A 22,869-nucleotide genomic window follows, 5' to 3' on the forward strand; every position below is an offset into this window, starting at 1 on the left:
AGGTTTCTGTTCGTTCTAAGCGCTTTTGACCAGATTGGTCCTCCATACCTTAGTATGGATAGCGCCACGCTTGCCAGCAGCTTGCGTTTGCTGGCAATTACAGCAGAGCTGTTAGACATCATCCTCGAGAGCGCCGCTATAGCCGTAGATGCCCTTTTACAGGCATATTCAACGTGGCTAGCGAAGCTCAGCTTGTCATCGATCATTACCCCAAGATGCCTAAGGGATCGCTTGGACTCTATGGTGCAATCACCTACCGAGATAAGCGCCCGTTGCTCGGACTTGCGGTTGTTGACCACCACCACCTCAGTCTTGTGACGGGCCAGTCCTAGTTTCCTAGACTTCATCCATTCCTCAACCAGGGAAATAGAGTGCGCTGCTGTCAACTCTACTTCCTCCATCGATTCACCATAGACCACTAGGGTGATATCGTCGGCGAAGCCAACAATCTTAACACCCGTCGGAAGGGGCAGCCTCAGTACGTCATCGTACATCGCATTCCATAACAGCGGGCCCAGGATTGAACCTTGAGGTACTCCCGCGGTAATTCGAACGCTTTTCTGCCCCTCCTCTGTGTCATACAGTAGAATCCTACCATCAAAATAGCTTTCTAGAAGCTTACACAACTGCACCGGCACCTTGAGGCGGTGAAGCGCGTGTGCTATTGCTTCCCAGCTTGCGCTGTTGAACGCATTCTTCACATCCAGAGTGACAACCGCGCAGTAACGGATGCCGCTCCTTTTATGCTCGATTGCCACCTCAGCTGTTTGAACGACCGACTGGATGGCGTCCAGAGTAGATTTACCTTTTCTGAATCCAAACTGGTTGTTGGACAGGCCGTCCGCATTCTCCGTATACGGTACTAGTCTGTTGAGAATCAACCTCTCCAATAACTTGCCCGTCGTATCTAGTAGACAGATAGGTCTATACGCCGACGGGTCACCTGGTGGTTTCCCCGCCTTTGGTAGTAGCACCAATTTCTGTCGTTTCCATACATCCGGGAAGATTCCTTGATCAATGCAGCGTTGCATCGTGGTTCTGAACATGTCCGGATCCGTGTTCACTGCCGCTTTTAAGGCAACATTCGGGATACCATCGGGTCCCGGTGCCTTGTTTGACGCGAATGATTTCACGACTTCTGCCAGCTCTTCGTTCGGCACTCTCGCCACTTCTTCTCCTTCATCTGCCGCATACGGCGCTGGGGGCCATGGGCTTATGGGATGGTGCGGGAAGAGTACATCGATTATCGATCGCAGCAACTCGGGCGATTTCTCTTGGGGCGCTATGGCTCCTTTGGTCTTAGCCATTACCACTCTGTAGGCGTCACCCCATGGACTAGAATTGGCACTCTCGCATAGACTTTCAAAGCATGCCCGTTTTCGACTCTTGATTTCCTTTTTGAGAGCCAACTTTGCCTCTCTGAATGCTGCACCGCGTTCCTCTCTTTGTGCTTCTGTGCGTGCGCGTTGCATTCTTCGTCTAGCCCGAAGGCAGATTGCTCGAAGATTTGCAATTGATTCGCACCACCAATACACTGGCGGCCTGTTCTCTCTAGGAGGGGCTTTTCTCGGCATGGAAGCATCACACGCTCGTGATATCATAGCAACTAGCTCTTCACCGTTTAGGTCCAGAGTGTTTCGTTCGCGCCTCAGGGCTTCAGTGAATACTTCGCCGTCGAAGCGCGCTGTTTTCCATCCTCGGGCTTGGGTCGAGTTACATCGCGCTGCCTTCTGCCCGCCTGGTATTATACTATAGCGAATCGATTGATGATCGCTATGAGTATAACCGTCATCAACGCGCCAGTTCATGGTACCTAAAAGGTTAGGACTACAAAACGTCACGTCGATGATCGATTCTGCACCATTTCTGCGGAAGGTACTCACTGTACCCACATTTGCCAGCTCTACATTTAATGCGGCCAGGGATTCCAACAATAGCTGGCCTCTTTGATTGGTGCAGCGGCTACCCCACTCCACTGCCCATGCATTAAAGTCGCCAGCTATCACTACTGGCTGCCGATTAGCTAGTTCGGCCATTATCCTGTCAACCATGTGGGAAAATTCCTCAATCGACCACCTTGGGGGCGCGTAACAACTGCAATAGAACACGCCGTTGACTTTTGCTATCGCAAAACCGTCATTTGAGCTAGAGACTACTTCTTGGATTGGGTATCGTCCTGTCGTCCCTATAGCTGCTAGCTGTTGAGACCTATCCGCTAGAGATGGTCGGGTTTCACATTTTTCAAACCCGAACCCGACCCGTACCCGACTTATTTTATTTCTTAAAACCCGGACCCGACCCGAACCCGAGACTGTAATTGAAAAGCAAACCCGGACCCGACCCGAACCCGAAAAATTTCCGCTGTTCAAACCCGAACCCGACCCGAAACCCGAAATAATTTCATAGATAAACCCGAATAGGACCCGAGTTTTAAAAGATTATAAATTCATCGTTTCTGATGCATTGGGAAGCTTTTAGGTTGTTACTCGTTTCACCATTCTCACCAAACCCGACTCAAACCCGACTAAACCCGACTTTTTTCAAGCCCGAACCCGACCCGTACCCGATAATGTTGTAGCCTTCAAACCCGACCCGAACCCGAACCCGAAAAAAATAAAATTTTCAAACCCGAACCCGACCCGAACCCGTCGGGTTCGGGTTCGGGTCGGGTTTCGGGTTTTAAAACCCGAGACCCGACCATCTCTACTATCCGCCACCCAGTTCCCGTTGTTGGCTGGTATGCGGTATGGGTCCGATAATAACACCACGTCAGTCTTGGTTTCCGAGACTGACTGCCAAAGCAGCTGCTGGGCTGCATCACAGTGGTTTAAATTTAACTGTGTTACTTCCGTTTTGGCTGCTTTGATACTCCGCTTGTGCCCGGACATTTGGGTCCGCCCGTTAAGTGTCCGTTGTCTGCTCTGTCGACACATATTAGGCACTTAGCGATTTGCTTACAATCGCTTGCCCTATGGCCTTCAGCGCCGCATTTTCTGCACATCTTACTTCTGTCGGGACCATTGCAATTCCACGACTTATGGCCCTTCCCGAAACACTTGAAGCAAACTTCAGGAGGCTGTTGTATGCTCAGCCGGCAAACCGACCAGCCTACCTTGAGTATGCCCAAGTTCTTCGCTTTGTTGGCCTCTGCGACCGGCAGCCTGATCGCCGCCACCTGGGTGCCCTGCGGGCCCTTTCTAAGGTGAATGGCCTTACTGGCTATGTCGATGTCACACTGCTCTTTGAGGGCAGCCGAGACCTCCGCTGCATCGGTGACCTCATCCAGATTTTTACACTGGAGAGTCGCTTCAGCAGTAAGGGATCTTACATCAACCTCGTCACCAAGTACTTCTTGTGCCAGTTGCTTATAGACTGCACCCTTTTCCTTGGCGTCCTTCTTTAAGACTAGGATCATTTCACCAATCCTAGTTCGCCTTATGCTTCGCACGTCTGCGCCCAATGGCGATAGCTTCTCTGTGCTTCAGAACCTCGGCGTATTTTGCTTCCTCCGTTTTGATAACGAGGGCTTCGCCTAAATTCCTACGTTTCGCTGTTTTCGGTTTAGCGCTCTCCTTGGGCTCCGTTTTCGGTTTCCTCTGTTTTTTCTTATTTCCAACTCGTATCCACGGGTTGCTGTTGCCTTGCGCCCGTGGTTCCTGTGGATGCACTGCCTGGTTCCGGTTAACCCGTGGCTCCTTTTTCTTGGCTTTCTTGGCCTTAGGATTGGTGTTGGCCTCTCCTTTGTTGCCATGTCCTCTTGATCGCGGGGCTTGGCTCGTGCCAGCTTTTCCGCTTTGGAGGACGGCCGCGTAGGTCACTTTTCCCTTAGCAACCATACGTCTTTTCGCCACGTATTCATCCCCGAAAGCTTCCCTCTTCCGCATCGCGTATCGAATAATATCATCAGATATATTCGCGTTGCCTGTGAAGGAAAACACTTCGGTCTGACACGACCTAGTGTCTTTTTGGCCTTCTACCTTGCCCAGTTGTTCCTTGGCTTTCTCGTAGTCCTGCTTTGCAGCTAGGACTGATTGTCGCAGTTTCAGTAGACTTGTTTTCAAGTCTTTGCTGATATTTGTTTTGCTTTTAACATATTCGATGATGACATCAAGTTGCTCAGCAGCTACCTGCATTTTAGGGAGGTACTCCCTATTGCGATCCATGGCCTCGATTAGTCCCGGGCCATCGGTCACCACACATGTTGCACTGGAGCGGCCAGTGCCTGCCGTCGTCACAGTATCTAGGCTTTTGCCCACACTGTTTTCAATAAAGTTGGTCGCCTCCTTCCTTGGCGGGAACCTTAGCCGGTTACTGATAGGTCCAGAAGCCTCTCCTTCACATTCCGCTAGTTGTTTGTTTTGGTTGATCATCTCTTATGGGTCCCCCTAAGAGCCGCTATCCATCTCCGCTGGAATAGTCGCCTTTATAATCCCATGGTTATCTATGCAAGCAGGGAGGCCATGCTAGGGTTGACATAGTCCTTTATGGGGTACTATGTTCAGAGCCGGATCGGCGCAGGTCAGGTAATGGCATCTGAGCCTACTCCCGCCCAGTTGGAACAACCAGGCGACGGATTTGGAACGTACTCTAAGGCCTGCCACGGTTTTACGGGACGGGGGCAGCTTGCCGTTTCGGGCCAGTGTCACCCGACCCTACTAAGGGAGTAGAATGTCGCCGCTGTCAGCCTCAAAGCATATTATCCAGTACATATACCGTTACTTGTCCTTTGTCGTGCGCTGCCAGTATACATAATTGGGGCCGTACTGGCGTTGGTCCCAATGTGCTCGAAGCACTCCTACTCGTAATTCCATGCCTTGTCCGTTTGTATCGCGACCAGTATGCCATAATCAGGATCTCACTGGTATCAATCCTGATGTGCCGGTTGGCACTCCTGTTAGTTTGGGCTAGGGTACTTTAAGCGGCACCGGTCGCTGTGACAGAGTTGCATTCGGATTTTTGTGGTTTTTATGAAGGTTTATCAGAGCCCACTGCGAACTTCACCACATCCTGGGCAACTCCCCAACTCGCAGAGGTCCTGGGGGGGGTCCGTTAAGCCCCTGGACTGTCGTCCCTGCTGCCCCATAGTAAAGCGCTCTTCTAGCATACAAATGTCCTGGGTTCGAATCCCAGCCGGGTACGTGGATCTTTTTAATAATTTCAACCCATAATTTATCCATCTTTACCATACGTAATGAGTTAATTAATTAAAAAATTTCAGGCAAATTACACGGTGAAGTTTACAATCATGTCTTGGAAAATTCCTTCTGATTTCTCTTCCTGGATAAGTCTCTTAAGGTGACACATCTCGGAATCCAAACATGACAGGCACAATGGCCGGCTTGTGCCCCTACTCACGATTTCAAAGGCACTAATCTTCTGAAATAATGAAAACACAAAGTCAATCTTCTTATTTTAAGCTTTCTGCTAGTGCACAAAGCTAAAATAGAAATGGCAGTGTAGTTTGATGCTTCTTTCGCGAGATTTGTGCCTTTAAAGTTTTGGTACATTATTGAATTTTGATTCCAAGCTGTTTCACCCTAATTGATGTGCACGGTGGGATCTTGGTGATATTCCTATTATTTAGCTTGCATGGTAAGAACAGGTTTTTCTCAATCACAAGTATTGAAAAATTGGCACTGATTAACAGACACCAACAGCGAAAAAGCACAGAATACACAGTAAACAACATGGTTTCGTACAATGGGTTATTTTAGTTACTCAGCTTAAATTTAGCCTTAAAAATAAATCAGAACAATAAAAATCATCAATAACAAAAAAATCTTATTGGAATTCAGCCAATCCAAATACCGGAAGTATTGGATCACTATACTGAGCAGCGACGCCCGATCAACACGATGCACATGATTGAACATCATCGCCGATTGCTAACCTTAGGCATCGCTCCGAAGCGACTGACACCGAGGTCAATGCAAACATATTCGTCTCGCAAGCCCTCATATAAGCATAATGTATCCGACATTTTTGAACTCTACTCGGCCTCGCCCTCGAACCGTACACGTAAAGTCGGCTTAAGCCGCACATACAGAAACATCAGAAAACAAAAAAATATTAGTATTACTTCACCTTCTCCCGGGACACGACGATGGCAGTGTAGGGTGAAGGGGGGCAAAATTTCGACTGGTGCAAAGGTTTCTTTTTCCGATTTCCAGCTCAATTCAAAACAAACAATAAAAACGGTCGAATGCCATTGAACTAAGAGACTTTCACGCCAAATATTAAAGATTGGGGATTTAGAAAAGTTATGTCTATTTGCTTTTTGTTTAAAGTAAAAGTTGTTATTTTCGGTCAAACTTTTATTGAATAGAACAAAATAAAAATGAAATCTTAGGGTTTATTCACAAATTGTATAAAGCTAAAAATGGGTATTTTTAACAACCACCCACCCCCTTGTAACCCATTTTGTACGACAATTTTTCAAATTTTGTATGAGCTGTAACATCTTCAAGACACCCACCCACCCTCTTCAGCGTTATGAAATGTGTGAATAGTAACTGCATACCTAGATCTACCATAAGGATGCTTTAAAGTGTTTTTTTTATACATCTGCAGGTGAATTCCGGCGCACATTTTCTTCGAAGAGAAGAAATTTTCTTCCATAATCCACCACCAAGAAAATTTTCTTTTCTTCGATGAAAATACGCGCCGGAATTCGCCTACTGGAAACCGTTTTAGGGTCATAGTTGGGCAAAAATTTAAACCATATAATTTTTCATGGGAAAACCTGTAAATTGCCTGTAATCTACATAATACCAATACCTTTACATTTAGCGAAATATGCATGATCACGCAAAAAAACATTCATAAGAATTGCATGTTTTACAAGACACTATATTTTTGCATATTAGTAATTGTTTCGGTTAAGTTTCTGATCAACATTTAGTTTTTATTTTTATGACTAGTGAAATGTATTCATGTTATAAAATTATCGATAATTTGTGTTTCAGTCTGCAAACTTTTGTCCTACACATCTTTGGAGCTTTTACCCATCAGTGGGGGCGAAACATTGTTCAAAAAAATCAATTTTTAAGCTGTTATAACTAACAATTGATAAATATTTTGTCACAAGTCACTAAGGTCGAACTTTCGCCCCACCTTACCCTAAATACGATTCGCATCGATCGAACGGCGATGCGATGGATGGCCCCGGCAAGATTAGCTAACCGAAGAGCTAATCTCTTCCGTGTGGGCTTGTTTTGTCTGCCCGGGTCGATATACCCAAGTTGATGGCAGTTTTTTTTTTTTTGTTGTTGTTTGGTTTGCTAAATCCCCACGGTCACGAAGCGCGTGGGAAAACACCGATTATCGCGGTCAAGAGATGAACACAATATCGTGATGTCGCCGGCTGCTCACCGTAGAACAGTGGCCCAAAGTGGACCAAAAGTAAAATTAGGTTAAATAAAAAACCTTTCACTAATTTGTTTGGTTCGAACTATTGAGTTACGCTCTTTTCAATTTTTCAGCTAGTAATTTCCTTAGTTCGGCTATATTTCATAAACTGTTGTGAATTTCTGTATGCAACCTTGGGAAGAGATAATCTTCACATAAAAAGGCATAACTTTTGTGAACATGTCGTTGCGGTATTTTCTCTTAGCATTTTAGTCGAAATCTTTTGAAAATTGCGTTTAGTTAACATTTTTTGTTCATAATTAATGAACCGTTTATATTTCGGCACAAGCAGCTTAACTGAATATTTTTATAACCTACAAACAATGTTTCTTCTTGTTTTGGCAAAACTAATATTGCAGTGTCCGTGCTATTATATTTCGTACCCAAACAGGATGACAAACCCAAGTAACCACAAGCACGCTAATTCACCTTTTTGGGCCTATAGGACTTTTATACGGTTCAAATAGAGCTTGCCAACTTTATAATAGCACTATATTAGCACGCATGGCGAATTAAAGTGCTGTTTGGTTACTTGGGAACCTCAATCTTCATACACAGCATGAGCACGGTTCAACAAAATGAGGCTTAACAAATTTTGTAAGGTAACTTGGGGCAAGTGGGTAATGGATTTAGCATATTTGGGATTCCTCAAATTCTAGAGACCTTAAATTAAAACAAAAAGGGTCGTGTATATTTTTTAGCTTGACTCCCACCAAATATAAGCAGTATACTGAAACCGATTTTTATGTAAAATTGAAGAAAAAAGCACAGAAAAAGTTTTTGAAAAACGTCTCCTTACTACCCCACCTGTGGGGCAAGTGAAAAGTTTATCGTTTTGAACAAAAAATTCAAAAACTAACAGTTACATTCACGATTTCTATTACCTTTAACATCTATTAAGGCGTCCAAATGAACAATAACATAAGTAGCAAGTAAACAAAGAAAATGTTATTCTTGTAAATTTAATTTTCTTCTGTTTAGTTATGTTTGTTAAAATGATTCGACAACATTATAACTGAAACATTTCCAATGTTAGTTCTTACATCATGGGACATCAATTACATTTCTGTTCTGTAGAATTTCCATCGCTCGTTATTTGTTTTTAAGAAAATCGGATATGATGTCGGATAACTCTTCAAGAGAGTCGGAGTCGTTCAATAAAGTATTTAGAAACTTTTTTATGTTGATACACCTATACCCCATTTTTTATGTTTTGAACTTGCTTTTAATAGACATTCCACAAGATTTCCGTGCGTTCTCTTATATTGGGACTTTTCAATCAACGTATTCCTTTTAATTGGCTGTCCGAAGTAAACACATTAATATCGTAATAATTGGCAACATTTTTTTAGAGAAGTTCCATGATTTGGCCATGATAATATCATTTAACGCTTTGAGTATAGTGTTTCTTGAATTATCAGCACGTTCTGTTGTTCTTTGATAATTGTGAACCTTGTATACTTATAGCTGCCTAAAGAGAAAACACAATTTCAATCTCTAACGAGAAACTTTTCACTTGCCCTACGTGATCAGAAAATTGACAGTATTTCAATTTAGTTATTTCTAGGTGTATGTCGAATTAATTCTAAAACTTTTTTTATTGCAGTTTAAAACTAACAGAGGGGACTACTTAGAAGTGGTACAGAAAATTATTTTCCGCAACTTTTTTCCACTGAAAATATTTAAATAAGATTGCACGCTGCCAACTTGTTACGGAGTGATAGTTGACAGGTTAACAATATTTCGCTCTATTATGCAATAAAGGCTGAACAATCTCAGAAATCTCTTACCTATCGTAATATTCTCAATGGCCTCAAAGGTTTACGCATGAGTTTATAACGTTAATTCACATATTCAGTAAAATATACCAATTATTTTCACTTACCCCATTTACCCACTTGCCCCGCGGTACCTTATCTAATAAATGCATTTAAGCAATCAACACGATCAACATGCTTGATTTTGGCGGGTTTTAAATTCAAATGAAGAAATATACATTAAACTGTATCTGTCGAACTTACCATAAATAACGCTTTTTTTTCTTCCAATCATTTAAATCGAATAGCTTTCAAAAACCATGTTTTGTCAATGAATTATGGGTTTCAAACGATTTGAGTAAGATTTGTAGTGAAGGTGCGCCACTGTGTTTCGCCGTGTGATCGGTGCTGTTAAACTTTCACCTAAATCAAAATATTTTGTTGCACCCAATCAGAGGTGAGGCAAAATCATGAAACGATTTGTTGCCATGTTTTTTTATGTTACGGGTTAATTAGTAAAACCGTCGTCATCATCGCTGTTTGAATGGTTCTTCCGCTGGACGGCGGCACTTAGGGTAATAAGTGAACAACCAGCGGTGAGATCTGTTGAGTAGTAGAGTCAAAGTGTTCCATAAATGGCGGTATAAAGAAACAATGAGCGCACTAATTGGCTGCAACGATTTCAAATGGCGATGATCACTTGAAATCGTTTGACCTTTCGGTGAAGACCAACTGCTGCAGTTGATAGGATGAAGGTTTTAGCGGCGATGTGTCAGATAATAACACATGTAAAATCTTCTCATGCTCTGAGCCCTGCCAACAAGAAATCATGTATAGATTTCATCAAGAATCTACAATAATATCCCTATATTTAATAACAAAACAATGACTTCTATTACAATCAATCAATAAAGTACAACATAAATCTCATACAAGCAGGTTCTACACCTTTATTTTTTTATTTTATTTTTTTTTTTGTATAGGTGCGCCACACCATTCCCAGAGAATTGGTAAAGGCAAAGTTACAAAGTTTGGGAATCTCTGCGCTATAGTTTATATCAAACACTGAACAATCTGATAAAAAATACGAAGATTTTCATACATAGCGCAATTTGCATGACTATTACATTCCTGTGACCTTTTCATTAATAAGCTTTCAGCTAGGCTCTCAGCCATATTAAACTGCGAGCATTTCCGCAAAAACTCACTTTCCTTCGCGGCAGCCTCGATCCGTTTCCCACACTCATTAGTGCGTAGGATGAAGGAACACCTCGTCAATGAAATTTCATAGTTCAGATTACCCATCGATTGAATGGGGTAATCTTTTGCATTATGCTTCCACTTTAATCCCTGATCCGAGAACTAAGCTTGCTGAAGCGCATAGCAAGGTGAAGGAGCATAGATATTTCTGCTTACAAACGATCTGAATTTTACTATTTGCCTAGAGTAGCTAGGTATCGCTCGAAGAGGATCTTCACGTCGTTGTTGTTGGGAGCCTTTAGTCGAACTTTCACTCTTTGCGGCAAAACGATTCTCAATTATAAGGGACGGGATGCTCTGGCTGGGCACTGTGGAGCAGCGGCAGCACGATCATCATCGCTAGCACCATCGCCATTATTAACAACATGGAAATCATCCTACATCTTATAGGATGGTGTGTCGATATGATATTTTATGCAGCAGTTGTTTGTTCAATATTTTGCATCACTTTTGAATATTTGCTTACATGAAATTAGAATGATTTGACCATTAATCTTTCATCTGTATTCGGAGGTCACTTTGAAGGGCTGTAACTTTTTTGTTAGTGAACTTATTATTTTATCTAGTCGTTCTATGGCATTGCCACAAAGTGGTAGAAGTATGCTTGATGATTGAGGCACAAATCTGTCATTATCCTGCGAAAATGTAGTAAAATATTGTCATGGTATAATAATACAATAAATTACATATGATATATATGACTAATGATTTCTTCGTACATTGCATAATATATCTTCAGCTAAAGTGTAAATAATAATATATTTTACACGTAGCTGAGAGAGGAGACAGCTGGCTTAGATTGTGAGCTCCCAAAAGTCAATGGAACCTGTCACCAACTGTCACTTGCAAATCGCATATTTGAAAGGCAGAGCATCATAATTCAAGTAAACGTTTTTTTTAATTTTCAGATGTTTTTCGATGATTTCACATTTTAAAAAGTTGAATTCCTACATATAGTTGTTTGTTGGCAAACTGCTATTCATTTTTTATGTTCATATCCTTTTTCATAGTGAACAACAAGAAGTGAATATGATTTTGACCAAAAAAAAGTTCATCTGACCGTTGTGCATAACCCAAAAATTAAAGAAAGTGTCAGTGAGCAGTCTCCTCTCTCTCATGTAATGAGTAATTCTCGCTGAGACCAGCCCACTGATCTATCTAAATGTTCAAATTTATGCTCATTCGAAATTTCCTGTCGAGTATGTAAAGAAACTGCATTTGGTTGGTCAAACTGATAGAGCCCTCGATAGTTAGAATGAAAACAGTTTTCGAGGACCCCTCAATTTTTGACAATTCTTGGCTCACTCAAACAGCCATAACTAAGAAATTTCTTTGAAAATTCCTTCACAATAACATGGTTTTGAAAATAGAAAACATAGGAGCTTAATTTGAAAAATTAAAAATAATTGGCCGCCATATTGGATTCTATTGGGAAAACTTAACTTTCATGGGTTCGCAACCACCGTTTTTCACTCCCATGCTTTCGTATACAGGAAAATATAAATGCAATTGGAAAGCTAATACCTATAGTTATAATTCAGGGCTGCGAATATAAATTAACGAGTAGATAGTTATTCCATCATGCTTTGTATGTAGATGTTATAGACATACAGTTAACTCTCCCTTACTCGATATTCCGTATCTCGATATCGAGTTAGAGAACCATAGTAAAAGTTTGTTTTCATGGCTAACTCGATGGTCCCTTGGAACGCAGTTGCACTGTGTTCTGTAACTCGATACCTCCCTAACTCGATGGTCCCTTCAATATCGAGTAAGGGAGAGATGACTGTATATGAAAATTTGAGCTTTTCAAAGTTCAATTTCCACTAACGCTAAATTGCAAGTTAAATAAAACAACATTTCAAAACCATCAATGCTTATGCTGAAGCCGACAAAAATCTTGACAGTTCTCTATAGATTCTCGTTGACAATGTTTCTTGTAAAAAGAAATGTTGTCAGATTGTCAATTACAAAATCATTAAATTCAATAAAAAAATAATTGTACACAGTTAAAATATCAAATCTTGGCTTGTTTTGGTAGAGATTTGCCCAACCGAGCAGTCGGCAACACATTTCCTTTGATCTCAGGAAATATAAGCCGTGTATCAGTAAATCATAAAAATGTGCAGGGCTGATAGTGAGACACTTTTTAACGACTTGGTCACTTTTTTCGACCGGGTCACTAAAAAGTCACTTGTTTGCAACAAACAGCCACTAAAATCACTTTTTCAGAATAATGGTCTCTAAAATCACTATTTTCGTAATTTGATGATAAAAAAAAACTAATGGCTGGATCAACTTTTCAAAGTAAATCAGCAAGGAACAGAAGTTAATGTAAAGACAAACATATTGCAAATCAAAGTTTCAAGAAAAATTTCAACGGAAATACAAAGTGAAAATTTGTTGAAGAATATTTCAACGATACTTGGGAAACGACTTTGGGATATTTATTTAGGAAATATGCGAACAACTTTTGACGATAACTAATATCAATATTTGATAGACTTGATGAATGAATTGCTAGTGAACTTTCTGCAGTAATCTTCGGATAAGGAAAAAAAAACCTGAAAAAACATGTGTTGAAATTTTGTCCGCTATCAAAAATTTCCTGTTGAATTATTCCACAAATTTGGTTAAAAAATGCTGCGAGTAATTTATTTTGTAGCCGTAATACAAATAAAAAACATCAATTTCTGTTCATGACACAAAAAGTCAATACAAATTCTATCATTAGTTCGATTTCCGAAGTGAAATCTCAAATGCGCCATCTTTTTGATCATTTATGGCAACCAAGTCTTACCCTATAACTGTTAAGAAACATTCCAAATCGCTACCGTGCTAAATGAACAATCAAAACATTTGACGGCATAATAATGTTTGTGTGAATTAAGGCCGGGATTCGAAGCGTCCGGCAATTCGAATCAACACGGTACATTTTAAATTTCACACAATATTTAGATGCGTTAATATACGAGTAGAACGTATTTTAATTTCTGATTTTTTAACAAATGCGTGCAGTTTTGAAATCAATTTTTCATCACTATTCAGATCACTTTTTTTAATAATTTAAGTCACTAAAGTCACTATTTCTTTGTTATCTGACCGCTCCCAGCCCTGAATGTGCTTTGTTATTTATCAACCTGACAATTAGTCGGTGTTCAGACAGGACTAGATGATATTTTGGCTTAGTAAAAGTTAGTCACCCTAACAATTCTGATCCTTTTTATGCAATTTAAGTAAGGTACCGTGGGGGAAGTGTCTCAGGTACACACTGATACTACTGCAAAATTGATACTACACGTGTACTAACACAAGCAAACTTGTTGACTCCAAAAATCGATTAATTTTAAAGTTGTTTTCTGTTGATTAAAAATCCATAGCATCTCTGCCTAAAATCAAATACTATTAGGTTTTTCAACACATGGTTAACATTTCAGTTCTAATTGTATGAATCACAATGGAAAAATATAATTTTTATAAATAAATACATATATACTGGCCATGGTACACTTACCCGCACTTTTCAATGGGATGGGGTGAGTGGATCAAGTATTGTTATCAATTACACTGCGGAACACATTTTTGTCTCAAGCACCAAAATACCACTATTCACTCAATAAAGGGTTGCTGAATCCATTGCCGTTTTTAAAAATATCATAGCACGTCTAGTTTTGGAGATATTGGCTGTTGAAAATGCAAAAATTAACTATTTTAGTCAACTTGCATGCAAGTTTTCCAGCTTGTAAGGCAATTTATTTGCTTAAATTGCCACAGAATTCAAACTTTATGCGTATAACAATACTTATCAACAAAGTTTATAATACTTTCGATGCCGAAAAGTTATTTTTTGATGTTTTAAAAAGTTTTGTATTTTACCATATAAGAGAAACGAAGAATTTTGTATGGAGACAGCAAGCATGTTGAAAAAATCGGTTGAATCTAAATTTAATCGTGCAATTTCAACCAAATTATGTCTGATATGAAATTTTAAGTGCAAAATGACATGCTTGGTGGATAAGATCACAAAAAAAGGTTGATAAATTATACCTCAAATTTTATGTAAACATTGATGAAACCAGTGTTTTATACAACTTTGGCGACCTGTAGCTAAAAATTGTGACGTGCTGGAACATTTCTGAAAATGGCATCAGATTCAGCAATCCCAAATCTACTCGAGACACATACACCCGATTCTGTTTTTGCACGGATTTTTTTTACACGGCCGTGCAAAAAAAGTTTCCATACAAAATGTTTTGCCAAAACCTTTTTTTTACATGAAACGTCGAGAAATGGTGTTACTTTTTTTACACGGTTTTTGAAATTTTGAACTGAAAACTTTTTTTGCACGGTACGCATCCCCCGTGCAAAAACAGAATCGGGTGTAATTTGATCCTTTAGACACGCAAAAAAGTCATTTTTGTTACGCTTTGTTATTGGTAGACCACTTACGCGGATTTCAATAAGTTTCAATGTCATCAAGTGTTGTTTTACTTATACATTTTTTTATTCCTAGCATGAATTTGTCAAATTATCCTGAGAAAATTTTCAGGCTCATTCTGCGCGGAGTGGGAGTCGAGACGAGCCGCTCTCACCTTGGGTGACGTGAGACGGCTAATGTTAATCAAATGGGAGCGAATCGACAATTGTCACCTCATTCGACTCGTCTCACTTCACACGCCGCGCAGAATAAGCACTTTAATTAATCCACCGAAAAGTGTTGTACACTCTTTCTAGTATAAAAAATGAAAAATTCAAACAACATTTTTCGTAGTTTATCTAAGCTGAAATGCAAAAGAGCAAAATATACAAATTCTTCAACTGAAATCATGTTATCGTACGTTTTTTGACCATATCGATTGTTCTAGACAGATGATAAAAATATTTTCATAAATAGAACAAATAGATTTCAGTATGTTAAACAAAAGTACATGTAATTAATATTTTTAAACTACGAGTGTCTTTCGGACCTTCCTTAGCCGAGTGGTTAGAGTCCGCGGCTACAATGCAAAGCCATGCTGAAGGTGTCTGCGTTCGATTCCCGGTCGGTCCAGGTTCTTTTCGTAATGGAAATTTCCTTGACTTCCTTGGGCATAGAGTATCATCGTACCTGCCACACGATATACGAATGCAAAAATGGCAGCTTTAGCAAAGAAAGCTCTCAGTTAATAACTGTGGAAGCAGGCTCTGTCCCAGTGAGGACGTAATGCCAAGAAGAAGAAAAAGAAGAAGTCTTTCGAAAACATCATTAGGAATAGTCCTCAATACTTCTCTATAACTCTCTATAAAAAAGATGAATTTTCTCCAAAATATTCTAGTTACAATGTTTGTTTTTGTTCGAATAAGTGTAAGCTAATGTATTCCCTCCCCTTGGTTATGCGACCTTGCCGCGATGGGAGGGCATAATCCATTAGCCCATATGATGGAAACCAAAGGCGTAACCTGTAGTGGTGGTATCACATTTTGGCACTTTTTGCTTAAAGCCGCGTCATAATTCATATGGCATAGACGCAATAATATCTCGGATGTGATCCAACGGACATTCTGCGTCATTGATAGAATTGATGCCCATTTCAAATAATTAATCTATTCGAAGTGGACATTAATACTATTGGTGACGTTCAGTTTGCCTTTTGCTAACCAGAATGATCCGTAGCCACTCTTACTATTAGCTAGTTAGATACATCGTTATCATATACGACGTAGGGAATACATAGGAACTCTTAGAAAAATGACTAGTAGATTCACTGAGTAGAAATAAGTGGCGACAATCTTATTTTAATATGGCTTTTACATTGCCATAATAAGAAATACCTCTTTTGTAACAGCGGTATAAATAATCTAATTCCAGCTTCATTTTCGCAAAATTTACAAGTAGAAAGTAGGCGTTGTGAAGCATTGCATTTGCCACCGAAAAGTGAATCATGTAGGAGACTGTAATAGAAGCCTAAGGTAACTTTACTCTTCAATATTCACTATAAAATGACTATGGAAAGTAAGACGCTGAGATCGATCATTAGGGTACACTTGCCAGTTTCGAAAAATTGTTGAACAGACAAGGAAAGCGACTTTTTTCTTTAAGGATATATGAACGTAATGACCAATAAACACTTTTAACAACAATAAATAAATACTACTACTAAACAGCCTAATTTTGTTAAAACTTGACGACAATTGACATTTAAGACTCTAATCTTACGTAAAAGACAGGAGTAATCAGAATAGCACTTGAATGACAAATTATTCAAAACCATTTCGACTAGACAATATTAGTTATGACACTACTACACAACTATTTCAAACAAATTCTGATGGAGCTGTTGATTTTCACAATGCTTCCTTTTCTCAGAAGCAAGGGAATATGGGCACTTTTCAAAAACTATCACGTCACAATACTAATAAAAAAACAGTGTTCATGTGGGCGCCATTGCCTAGTCCGTCTGAGTATTGGTCCTGGTAGAGGGGAAACTTGGCAAAAGCCAGACCGAGGGTTCAGCCTTGACAAGTTAAGCTGTCAGGCAGCTCCAACTGAATACCATACAAAAAAAAAAAAAAAAAAAAAAAATAAGTGTAAGCTAATGTATAAATATTTTTCATAATATTTTGATAAAATGAAGATTTTTTTTTTAAATTTTAGAGCTATCAAAATATATAACAGCACTTATAACAAGAGTTACAGAAATATCATTTTTACTATACATGATTTCATCGCATTTGTTTTGAGAATAGATTTTTTTTATAGGTGACCCACCATGGTGGGGCAAGTTGATCATTTGGCGCAAATTTTCAACTCCCTCGTACTCAATAAAAAACAATCAGAAAAATCTAAACAAATAATAATTTGAAGTATATTAGCTCCTCATTTGCTATCCACATAAAAAAAGTTAGAAAAACATTATTCACGTTAGCTGAAAATAACAATTAAGTTGACTATTAATTTTTCTGTATCCACTTACCCCACGGTACCTTACAGATGTTTCATCGAATAGATTAGCTCTGATTTCACGGTAAATAATCAAAATATTTTGTTTCAACGAATGCTTGGAGTACATTTTTCAAAAATCATTGAACAGCACTTGGTCCAGTGTATTTTTGACACCTTTCAATTTATTAGTTGAGTCTCAGCTAAAAAGTAGAAAAAAATGGGAATCCTACAGCCAAATACGTGAAATGAATACACACTTAGGGTAGGTGTACCAGTTATGGACATAGTGGTTCCCTATTTCGCCATACGTGATTACTTTAATGTCTTCAAACTTTGAAAATGTTTTTGTGTTGTAGAAGTTAGATTTAAGAAATATCTTGATGGTAAAACATTCAAAAATATTTAAAATGTGAAGGTTGTCAAAATTTCACATATGGCCAAATAGGGAACCACTATGGCCATAACTGGTACACTTTCCCTATATTATAACAAATTTTTCATTGTTATGAAACGTGTGATCTCTGATACGTGTACTTAAAACATGAAATAACATGTTGAATTGACTTACCATTTACAAAAAGTGTATAATATCAAACTAGTTTGGAATGTTTTATCTTAAAACATGCGATACAATTGAATGCTGTTCGATAATGTACCAATGTTTACCAACACAGAGAAAGCTCTCGAAAATTGCAATACAAAGCACCGAAAACCGCTGCGCACGTGGTGATCGATCATTGTCATATTCTGTACAATTGGTGTTGCGGAATAAAATTGTTACGACAAGAATAGGAGATGAGAATGTCTTTGTTGCTGCGTTTTGGGTAACAATTGGTTCACTGGATTTTTCTTAAAAAAATATATTTGTCAAATTACTTACTCTGAGACATTTTCAATTATATTTATTTTATATTATGTATTCGTGATTAATTCCAATGTTATGTTTGCAGGATTTTTCGTCGATTTTTCCCATTTTATTTCCCTGGGAACAGTGTTTTCATGAAATGCCATACATCTTCGAAGTTTGTACAATACGCAAGTATACTATCGATGAAAGTGAAGCATTGATCTGGTTTATATGGTTGTGGTAAATCTCCTTACTCAAAGTGGTAATATAATTTAAAAAAAAAACCTTTTAATAAACCATGAATATATATATATATTTTTTAGTTACCCGATATTTTTATGTTAACTTTATGTTTTATGTCTCAAAGTGAAACTTGGAATCTTACAATGCTAAAATGTTTGGAGAAATTGACATTGTGATTTATTTACACATCTGTTAACACCTCATATTTTGACTTTCAGAAACATCTAACAACTTCAATGTACAGTCTATTTTATTCTGCCTGTAAATTAAAGTTTTAAAAAAATTTAAACTATTTGTCTATGTTTGGACAAGCTTTACACAATAAAATTCTCAAAAACAAACTCTTGGAACAAGTCATTGCCATCTTTGCAATCATTTCCCCATTATTCTTCCCCAAAACCGCTCATTACCTTATTTCCAAATTCTGACCGAAGTCGCCGTAGCAGAGCCGACCAAACTCCACACGGTTCAAGCAAATACAATATTAATGCTCAACTCTAGCTTCGTCCATAGGTTCCTCGCTGAGCCGGGTCAGCAGCAGCAGTCCGAGCAGTACCCCGACAGATTCGGAATCGCACGGCCCGGGTGGAGTTGGCCAGGTGCACCTCTCCAGTTCACACTCGCAGGCGTACAGCTTAGGGCCCCTCTCGTCCCATCACAACTCGGCGAGCGGCGAACACGACAGCGACGAGCTCGGAGGACTCAGCAGCGGCGGAAGCATCAGTGGCAATGGAATACCGCCGCCAATCGCGAGCCGACCGGAGCGGACCAAGTCCATCGTGAGTATCCATTTTTTTATGCTTATTCTACATATTTCATGAAAAGTTAAGCTTGAAAAGTGTACCAGCAGAGGCACTGTCATCCCTTATGCTGTGCATAAAAGCAAATTTGTCTTTTCATACTAATGTTCAAATTTTCCTAGCATTACATGATTGTTATTTTACAAGAAACTTTTCAGTCAGAGTAAACTAAAGCACTGAACGGTGTTTTTAGTACAGTCACAGTGGACCAAGTACACGTAGTTTTCAAAAAATCGCTCTATTAGAAGATAGAAGTTTGAATTATGCTTTCATCACTTCACATTTCAGAATGGACTTCAAAAAAATGAAAAAAAAATAACATTTTGAATTTTTCAAAATGTTGGTGCAATATTTCCATACTTTTTAGTATATTGTTTTTTTCTCAAACAATAAAGTATGTTATGCAAACAAAATGTTTAGCATCCTTGAAGGGAATTGTATGTCGATATTAAGTTGGTTAAATTCGACCCAGTGATCAATTTGCCCCCATATTACGGTACCCTATTCTTCGAGGGATTACTTTCCAACTAGAACCGCGAGCATGCTTAATAATCAGCATAGTATCCTGTTGCCTATAAGCGCTAATGCTATTAGAACTGAGGCTATGAGTAGGCAATAATTTTGAAGTATCTACAACTTGTTCGATTCATGAAAGATGTTCTAATCGGAACGAGCAAACATTAAACGAGAAGAACCTTTTCTACAACTGTTAGGTCTTATCCGTAAGGAAAAGATCCTTTGTCGGAGATAATGTGATGTCTGCTATGAAGAAAAATAAACAAATCTATAAAGATTCAGAAAATGTTGTCTCTTTAAGTATACCCTTATTTATTACCTCTTCCATAGAATCATAAATTCACTACGATGTGTTTATACATTGTCTGTCATTTATTTATTGCGTGCTCAAAATCGATAGGCAATGCACAAAATGTTTTGGTTCAGGTACAGTGAACTTTTCTTAATTGATATGTAGTTCATCTCTAACATCACCTAGATAAAAGTAATAGTTACTTTTTACCACAAGGCTGAAACGGCTGTCATCCACGAACAACTGGAGTGAAGTGATTTGACAGCTCGTTCAAAAATACAGTTTTAGGGACGAGAAACACTAGCTTTAGAATGCGACAATCATATTTTACCAATCATTCTGGTGTTAAATGCGTATTACCTTATCCTGTCTTCTGTAATTGCTAGATAATTTAACCACATTTTATTAGGCACAATGATTTATATGTAACGTAACATTACAAAAACAAATTCTGAGGAATTCTTAGGAAAATTAATCGAAAATACATGTGACCTAGGGAAGTGCTTGGAAGAATCTCAAGGTACATACCTAGTGAAATCTTTGTAGGAATGTAGATCTTTTTCATCACATCACAACGATTTGAAGTAACTGCAAAGATCGTTCAAGGGTTTTCAAAATTTTATGCGTGAGAATACGTAAAAATTGATTGGTGCATTTACCCTACTATCCGGTGATTGCGTGAAACACACTAAAGAACATGAGGTTGAAATCAGATTAACAGGAACTTTCCCTACAGGTTTACAGCCGCTTTGAAAAAAGGGGATCCAATCTCCTCTACAGATTTGAAATTGAAACGAATGAGCCAGAACCTATTATCTTTAAAAAAAAAAGTCCTTGCTTACTTCCTTTCCAAAACAAATCGTAAATGTATCATGCTGTGTGGCCACTTCCGTTTCCAGTTAGAATACCGCTTTGATTTGTTTTGCATCGGATCGAACCGATTTTTACCTGCTCGCTCGAATACCTGTGTCACCAGTTTTTACAACGTAACGCGTCCCAACATTTTCTGCATAGTTTGCATGTTTCCATCGACTGTGCCTTTCTTGTTTCCATTCTTTCATAATCAGCTTAGACTGTTGTTGCGGTGTTTTCTCACAAATTTTGTGCTGGACCTTTTCTTGGAGAGAGGGGTCTTAATCTTCTGTACGCTAGTTTCGAAATTGCCCCGGAAGGTGATGGTTGTGGTGCAGAGCGTGATAGTTTTTTTCCACGGTGTCCAATCCTTTAGAAACGCATCGAACGAAAATGTTCCAGGAAATTTTCGCCGTCACCCAAATGCTTCACCGGAAGCTCAGCAGTTTGATCGACAGGATATCGCTAAGAGTTTCGGTAGGTTTTAAGATTTGAATTTGTTTACGAAATGAATATCTAGTTCTCAAGGGGAAACTGTATGGCAAGGATGAATATGATTCCTGTACAACCAACACAAAATATACAGTGGCTTACTTGTTATCTAATATTTTGGAATTAATTACCGGTGATCTAAGTGTAATGACGCTCCTAATAAGTTGGACCAAGATAACTCGTGTAATCAATATATTGCAAGTGCTTGCACATGTTATCAAAATATTTCAAATCAACAGTTTTCAAATCGTTAACATTAATACATTAATTCACTGATATAAATCGAAAGTTTTAGTTGCAGTTGAATGTCAGTTGGGATTAATTTGGTTGCTTAAGGTTGAACATCTCAGAATGACAATGGTCGACTAGCGCCTCTACTCACGTTTTCAAAGGTGCTGAATTGAAAAAAAAATAAATCAAAGTTAGTGATATTCTTATTTTTCAGCTTTACGCACCAAAGCTAATATAGAAATTTCGATGTTGTCTGGTGCTTCCATTGTGAGATAAGTGCAATATTGATGTTGGCTTCTAAGCTGTTACACCTTAAGGTGAAGATGAATAGCAGCCAAGCCTCAAATTTTCAATAGCACAGATCTGGTGATCCAAAAAAAAACTACATTTTACTTTAAAGTTTAGTGCTAGGGACAGCACTACGGGTCAGCAATCAAAATTTCGCGACAAATTCGTAGCAGCTTCAAAAAGAACAAAAATCAACTTAACAGTATTACAAGTTTAAGAAAACAAGAGTAATACAAGTTTTAGAAAACATGAAAAAGTAGCATTTGGAACGATTAGGATGAATTTTTCATTGAATTGGAAATATTTGTAAGGATTATGAATTATAAAATTTCTCACAATAGTTGTAATGTAATCATGAAGTCATAGTTGTTTGGAATGTATTGTTTTCGCTGTACATAACCTATCAGCCACGGAAAAAAAATCATAGGATCACAGAACCATTGTCTGGACTGGATATCTTCATACCTCTGTCACGATATCTCATAATACGTTGTACTTTTTTGATATTTAACAAAGAACTGAGATATCTTCAGTTACTAGTTAACGATTCGCTACAGTCCAACAGAACTTGTATAACTAGACCACATTACTAAAAGCAGTCTTCTCCTCTTTCCCCGCAGTACACGAGGCCTATCGATGACCCAACGCCGATATCACCACCAGTACCTCCCCATCTCAGCAACAGTGGAACGACCGGAGTGCGCAGTCCCACGTTCGACAAGAACAAGAACTCGACGACGATCCTCACATCGACGGTGAACACCATCAACTCGACGAGCGCCGCGGCCGTCCCCCAAACGCCGACCGTCGCTGCGTGCAATCTGAACAACGCCAACAGCCAGCTGCAAGGTAACGAAGATCATACAATACTAACTCCACTAACACCAACTAGCAATAGAACCGACTCACTAACACCGGAAACGGCAACGACGATAGCCGACGCTCCGACGACGATAACTCCG

General features: G+C 39.1%; 1 protein-coding gene across 7 annotated transcripts in view; it reads left to right on the forward strand.

Moving 5' to 3' along the window:
* The window catches only part of LOC5575304 (serine/threonine-protein kinase PAK 1), a 190,676-nt gene that overhangs the window by 160,062 nt on the left and 7,745 nt on the right, over positions 1-22,869 (forward strand). For 6 of the 7 annotated variants that reach the window (XM_021852830.1, XM_021852832.1, XM_021852831.1 and 3 more), the window contains 2 exons: positions 18,938-19,215; positions 22,528-22,756. In XM_021852830.1, coding sequence (XP_021708522.1) covers positions 18,938-19,215; positions 22,528-22,756 — 507 coding nt within the window. The remainder of the gene's footprint in view (positions 1-18,937; positions 19,216-22,527; positions 22,757-22,869) is intronic. The other variant, XM_021852834.1, reaches the window with a different exon arrangement.

Source organism: Aedes aegypti, chromosome 3, assembly GCF_002204515.2.
Source record: "Aedes aegypti strain LVP_AGWG chromosome 3, AaegL5.0 Primary Assembly, whole genome shotgun sequence".
NCBI classification, from domain to species: domain Eukaryota; kingdom Metazoa; phylum Arthropoda; class Insecta; order Diptera; family Culicidae; genus Aedes; species Aedes aegypti.